At 37.9% G+C, this 7074-nt stretch overlaps 1 protein-coding gene across 1 annotated transcript; it reads left to right on the top strand.

The window, feature by feature from the left end:
- The first annotated feature begins 1535 nt into the window (after positions 1 to 1535).
- LOC134848330 (uncharacterized) lies at positions 1536 to 7028 on the top strand. Its single transcript, XM_063865731.1, has 3 exons — positions 1536 to 2739; positions 4597 to 4817; positions 5361 to 7028. Exons 1-3 carry the CDS (start codon positions 1706 to 1708, stop codon positions 6440 to 6442), a joined length of 2337 nt encoding a protein of 778 aa, XP_063721801.1. The 5' UTR covers positions 1536 to 1705; the 3' UTR covers positions 6443 to 7028.
- Positions 7029 to 7074: the final 46 nt, after the last annotated feature.

Genomic DNA, 7074 nt, shown 5'->3' with positions numbered 1-7074 from the left:
GTTCCGACTGCAATTTAAATTAATCCGTTACAAAATTTAAGATGGTTCCGACCACAATTTAAATTGTTCCGTAACAAAAGTTACGGTGGTTTCGAACACAATTTAAATTGTTCCGGAACAAAATTTAACGTGGTTCCGACTACAATTTAAATTGATCCGTAACAAAGTTTAAGGTGGTTCCGACCACAATTTAGATTGTTCTGTAACAAAATTCGAAGTGGTTACGACCACAGTTTAAATTGTTCCGTAACAAAAGTTGTTCGGTAACACAATTTAAGATGGTTCTGGCCACATCTTAGATTGTTCCGTTACAAAATTTAAGATGGTTCCAACCACAATTTAGATTGTCCAGTAACAAAATTTAAGATGCTTCCGACCACAATTTAGATTGTTCAGTATCAAAATTTAAGATACTTCCGATCAAAATATAGATTGTTCCGTAACAAAATTTAAGATGCTTCCGACCACATCTTATATTGTTTCGTAACAAAATTTAAGATGGTTCCGATCACAATTTGGATTGTTCCGTAACAAAATGTAGGATGCTTCCGACCACAATTTAGATTGTTCCTTAACAAAATTTAAGATACTTCCGACCACAATTTAGATTGTTCCGTAACAAAATTTAAGATGTTTCCGACCACAATTTAGATTGTTCCGTAACGAAATATAAGATGGTTCCGACCACAAATTAGATTGTTCCGTAACAAAATTTAAGATGGTTCCGACCACAATTTAGATTGTTCCGTAACAAAGTTTAAGATGGTTCCGACCACAATTTAGATTGTTCCGTAACAAAATTTAAGGTGGTTCCGACCACATTTTAAATTGTTCCCTAAGAAACTTTAGATGGTTCCGAACACAATTTAAATTCTTCCATAAGAAAATTTAGATGGTTCCGACCACAATTTAAATTGTTCCGTAAGAAAATTTTGATAGTTCCGACCACAATTTAAATTGTTCCGTAAGAAAATTTAGATGGTTCCGACCACAATTTAAAATGATCCGTAAGAAAATTTAGATGGTTCCGACCACAATTTTAATTGTTTCGTAAGAAAATTTAGATAGTTCCGACTACAATTTAAATTGTTCCGTAAGAAAATTTAGATGGTTCCGACCACAATTTAAATTTTTCCGTAAGAAAGTTTAGATAGTTCCGACCACAATTTAAATTGTTCGTAAGAAAAATTAGATGGTTCCGACCACAATTTAGATTGTTCTGTAGCGAAAAGCGTAAATTGTGGTCGGAACCATCTAAGTTTTGTTCTGGAACAATCTAATTTGTGTCGGAACCAGTGGGCGGATTTAGGCGGGAAAGGGGGGGGGGGGAAGAGCGGTCGTCAAACTCACAAAAATCCAAAAAAGTTTTTGGATGTCGAGAAAAAATGGTCTGATCGATATTGAGACTTATTGTACTGAGATCCCAATTTTGTTTTACCCTTTCAGCTATTCTTACCCCTCATTGTTGAGGTGTTTACTGGCTATCTGTAGTTTGTTGAATATGGTCGTTGTTTGATTAATATTTGTTTATAGACCTCGAATGACAAGTGAAGCGTGCGACAAAATGCATTGCGTGAAAATTACGTGGCGTTGGAAATTCTCAGCCAAGAAATAAAATAAATAGATTTGAGTTATGCTGTGCTATCATGTAAACGGATGATTGGCCTGAAAACAAAGAAGACAAGCAGAATTAGTGTGTTAAATCATGGCGGGAACCTTGCCGAAAGGAACTTATCCGCCGCCCTCAATGGCAATGGGTCCGAAAAACCCTACCCTAATGAGTAATCATTTTATGAACGCTAACACAAACAGTCCCTCTGGATCACTATCTAGGCCAATGGGAACTCTCGACTCCAATAACTCGGGTCAGACAGCCGAAAATACCATGACTTCAGTACCGATTAGAAATAGATTCGGTAGTGAGATATCTTCTGAAATGCAGCAGGGTAACCCTTATCAAGGCAGTCCAATTCATCAGATACAGTCATCTAACGCGAGTATACCACCCCCTAGTGGCACGCACAGAGGCGGTATGTTTCCACTTTCGGTCGGTGTCCAGCAGCAAAAGTGGGACGCTTCGCAGGAGGGAAGTTTGGGAGGCGCCGGAGGCATTTATGGAACCGCGATGTCCTCGCAACAGTTGGAATCGATCCCGATGAGGTCTATGGGAACCCTAAGTGAAACTGGAGAAGAGCGGAGACCTGCTGTGATGAACTCAACGACAGCGTTATCTGTGGCAAGTGGATCTGTGATTCCTTCGTTGAGTGGAACCGGCACTGGACCCCTGGGGCTGAATCACCCACCCTGGCTCACTCACAACTCCTCGAACGCACCACCCGCTTCAAAATCTGTCTCTTTTCTCTATGCTATGCTCTTTGCCCTCATTGGTCTGGTGTTGCTATTCGCAAAGTTCTTTTCGGCGTCTGGAATGCGCGATTTGTACATAGATATTTTCGCTGTTTACATGTTTGGATTCGGCTTTGTAGCTTGTTTGTATCTTTGTGTGGTCAATTTTTTCATCAGAAAAACAACAGCTGCAATGAATCAGCAAATGATGGGCGATCAGCAAACGCAGCTGCTCTACTCGGGGAGTAATAATGGGGACGGGTCAAACGGGGGGCTGCTACGTGATGAATCGAACGGATCATTTTACTCCAAGGCTGCTCTGGTGTTGTTCTTTGTTGTTGCGTTTATCCATTTGGTAGTATCGATTGCAGAGCAGTTCACTGCAGATGTAGAGTAAGTTGACAAGCGACAACCTACGTTTTTTTCCTGTCAGTTTTAAGGTGTCCTATAATAGTCTTATCAGGCGCGATTTGGCAGTGAAAAGAAATTGGTTTAACTAAGAGCGGAGCGTTTTTTTTTTTTTTTTCAATTTTAACCTGTTTTTTTTTTTCACTTATAACTGTGATCAGAGCAGTCAATACTTGGTTGCTCAGCGACCGGCTGCCTTGTTGTTCCGACCACGGGGATCAACTTTGTATTCAAGAATGTTTTAGTTTTTGTTGCGTCCGTTGAAAATGCGGAGGATTTTTGTAATAGGGCGTGCTTTAGTTTTTTTTTTTGCCACGCAAAATCAGGTACAACAATTAATTATCAGAAAGGATGGAGTGATATATCTTATTAAAACCCTTTCAGTCGTGATAAGAAGGACATTAAAAAATTTTCAGTAAATGTTTCATTGCCTCGGTTAGAAGATTTTGATGTTTAGACTAGTTTAAAGCAAAAAAAGCGAGCGAAAAGTTCTGTAGAAAAATTTAAAAAAATTTTTTTTGATATTTTTTGACTTTTTGGTCTTCTAGTCATTTTTCGACCGAACTTTCGTTCATCTTGCCTAAGCTTCAGGCTTTTTGACCAGATTTTTTTATCACACCACGCATAAACAACGACATTAGTTTGAAAAAAAAAGCTTTTTTTGAGGTTTTTTCAAGAATATGGTCGGAATATTCTGTGCTACGTGCACAGCAACCGGCTTTCCTTGTTTTATTTTTCTTGTTTCCACAAAATTAGATGCCACATATAATCATCGTATCATTTGAACGTCCTCGCAGGCTTGATTCAAACTTTTTTTAAAAGCTTCGATAAAAAGTTCCTCAGTGTAGAGAAAGACAGGTTTCGGTTTTTATTTTTGGTCCAGTTTCGAGCAAATGAAGCGAGAGTTTAGGTCTATTATACGAAAATAAGACGTTAAAGTTGAGTTTTATCCCAGGATTATACTTTTTTGAATCGTCTCATAATTCCTTCTTTAAAACAAAAATCCTTAAAAACCAAAAAAAAAATTCTGCAAGTTAAAAAAAAACTAGTTTTTCTTTGTTTTTCGATTAACTTTCTGATGAAAACTGTTTTCAATAAATCGATTCTTCTCACTATCGAATGTGTTTACTTTATAGGCTTTCATTCAAATCAGCTCATTGCCGATTAAATCAAAAACAAACAATTCGCAATAAAGTTTTTTTTGTCGTCGGAACTTTCTGCGCTACTTGCACAGCAACCGGTTATCCTTGGGTTTGATGTAATAATGAGAGAGTGTGATGCAATAGCTTGAAAATTAGATCTGCATAAAATATTCATTCGAAACAAGCGCACTGAACGTACTGCTGGAGATTTTTCATACCGAATAGCTATTTTATCTCAAATTAATAGCGTAAAACATTAATCATAACTTGGTATCGATTGATTTTGGGACTAATAAGATCAATTTGTTTTGCCCTCGAAGTCATTTTCTGAAAAACCGTTTTTTTATTCCCCTCAATCTTTGATGGGAGGGATTATACGTTTGATCCAAAATTTCATCTGAGTGCAAAGTAATTAAGAGGGACCAAGTTGTAAACATCCCCTATAATTCAGTTGAGGGAGGATATAGTTCTTTAGGTTAAAGGCAATAATTTTCTGCCAATCAGAGTAGCGCATTTTCATGTTGACTGACTGTCTAAGTGATTACAGCTTATACCCACTGCAAGGGTAGGATTGGGTAGGATCTAACGATTTTTTTGTAAATTCAGCTGAGGGTAAAGTTATTTGCACTGGTTGTTTCACGGAGTAAGTTGTTCACATGGGACAAAAAGGGTTTTTATCTGTCTTTTTGTTTTGTTTTAGCGTGTCCTGCTTCACAATTCTGCGTCTAGTTGTGCTCGTGCTCCAAATCCTCTTCCTCTCTTCCCAGCTGATGCTAACAGTGTTCTTCTCAAAAGACTACATTGTATCGCTCTCAGGACTAGCACGCATGTCTATTAGTCATGCCATAGCTGCCAATGCTTTCTACTGGATCCTCTCGCTCTCCAAAGAGACTCTGGAGTCCTTGGAGTTCTCACAGCCAGGCATGATCATTGATGTCCATAAGATCAAATTAACTTCTAAGAGTTGAATTCAAAAACATCTTTGCATAAGTGGTGATGGGTGGGGGCTGTTTTTTGTAAATTATTCGGGGGTGTTTATAGGTTGATAATAAAAGGTAGAAAGAGAATATTGTATTGAAAGAGAAAATTTCTCTGGACATAAAAAACATTTTTAGGTTCGTGTAGGAAACGCGTTTATTCAGGCGCATTTTTCCATTAATATTTACTATCCTTGAAATTTAATTATTCAGCGTCATCAGATAATAGTAATTTTTTGTACTAAAGTGATGAAATAGTGGCGCCCATTGGGTTTTGACGGTTTTGGTGATGATATTGTCAACTAATTTTTTTCACTTACGGCTAGATAATTCCTGGTCAATCTATTAATCTGAAATTCAATAATTTTCGTTTAAATGACGCTTCTAAAATATTTGGTGGTGGATAACACTTGTTTTTCTATTCTCAAAATTTTTCCCCCTTTAATTAATATCTTAATAGTATCTCAAATGGACATCTCCGATGCAGGAATTGACAAAGAACTTTTGATTAACGGAAGAAGGATAACAGGCGATTGCTTCAGGAGATCTCTAAATGCAATTTCGCAGTTCGAAGAACGATTTTCGTTCTTATTTTTCTGCTTTTTGTCATCTTTTCTGCTGTACTCGACAAGTTTACTCAGTAAAATGTGGACAAATTGTGGTAAAAAGACTTCGTCAATTAGGAAGAAGTTAGCTCAGCAAAATTACGATTCTTGGGTGCCGCGAGATGAGAACAAACGGCTATTCACGTGTAACTTCAAGATCTGTGAAGTGTTGTGCGGATTTGGAATCGGCTTTGTTGCTTTGTTCTCTTGTGTCGGAACTGTAGTTATCGACCAAGTTTTGGCACAAACCGACGTTCCGAATCACAGCTTTGTTCTTTTCTACCACGTAGTGGTGTGTGTCGTATGTCTTGCGGTTCTCGGATTCATGCTTCCATTGGCAACGTGTATTATAAAAGGTCACCCAAAAAGGTCAAAAGGGGTGATCAATTGGATGAGTCAACCAGTTATAGCGGTCACTTCGTTAGCTACACTCACGTACTCGGTATTTAATGCCATGTGGGCCTTGTTTATTTTAATAAACGGAGAATCTTTAGCAGAAACAGATGGCGAGAAAAACAGCGAATCTGACCAGAACAAATATGACTCCTCAAGTGCTCAGTTTGAAGTCCACCTTATAGCTGCATGTCTATTTTCGCTGAATGTTTTCAGAACTATTGAAGTCGTGTTGCAGAGTATATACTTGTCGGACGCAATGAAACGACAAGTAGTGACATCCAGTAATGGGAACGACAACAGTAGTGGCGACGATGACGATGACCTTTCGTGGGCCGAACGGACGTCTTCAAGTCGTGTCTTCGTTATTTTATTTCTATTTGTCAACCTAGCACTAGCAATCGCAGAAATGTATGAAATGACTAATAGTTCGGTTATTAATTGGCAGCAAGTTCAGTTTTTGGGCTCGATTAAGTGGTGCTTGTTTGTTCACCTTGTCGGCGCTTTTGTTTGTTTGTATCGAATTCATTCTGTAGTTTGTCTGTTGGATATATTGAGGATTGCCTTTTAGTTTTCTATCAATCTTTGTAAGTGAAATTTGTTCGTGATCGAAAACTTCTGTTAATTATGTGCATGCGTGGAATATTTTTGCAGATCCATAAGTTTTTTTTTCATAGCCCGTGATTATGTTCATGGATCAAGCGTTTTTAGAGAGCTGATTTTTTCTACTTCAGAGCAATGAACTTTTTTAAATACCTATGTGCTTTCATGCTATTGTAGCAGCTTAACATTTGATGCTTTTCTCTGCCAATTCGGCAATTTTTTTGCTGTGAACGCGCGAATTTTCACGAAATAATTCAAATTGGCTCAAAGTATCCAGAAATCTAATTTTATTGGTTTTGTTACGGCTGTTTTTGAGCGATTTTTTCAGCACTGAAACCCATTTGATTTCTCATCACTTATTGATTTGCAATTGAATTAGCAAGAATAAGATTTGCTTATGGTTGATGCATAAATAGTAAAGAATATGAGCCATTTATTACTGTGTTCAAACTGCCTTTAATTTTAATTAGACCTGACCGGCGGCCAAATAAGTTGCCGCCAGCAGGGGCGGGGGGGGGCCTTATACTTTTTTCTAGTATCCCCTTTTTGGTGATGGACCCTAAAAATTGTTTATTACGCCTTGGGTGCCAATATATACTA

The sequence above is a fragment of the Symsagittifera roscoffensis genome, chromosome 6 (genome assembly GCF_963678635.1).
Source record: "Symsagittifera roscoffensis chromosome 6, txSymRosc1.1, whole genome shotgun sequence".
Lineage (NCBI taxonomy): Eukaryota > Metazoa > Xenacoelomorpha > Acoela > Convolutidae > Symsagittifera > Symsagittifera roscoffensis.
This window is presented reverse-complemented; position numbering and strand designations above follow the sequence as displayed.

Bases quoted from the DNA above. Each gene is read 5' to 3' on its own strand.
- LOC134848330 (XM_063865731.1), top strand. From the start codon at position 1,706: ATGGCGGGAACCTTGCCGAAAGGAACTTATCCGCCGCCCTCAATGGCA. The intron at 2,740-4,596 runs GTAAGTTGACAA...GTTTTGTTTTAG, and splicing joins CAGTTCACTGCAGATGTAGA to CGTGTCCTGCTTCACAATTC. The intron at 4,818-5,360 runs GCATGATCATTG...TCTCCGATGCAG, and splicing joins CTTGGAGTTCTCACAGCCAG to GAATTGACAAAGAACTTTTG.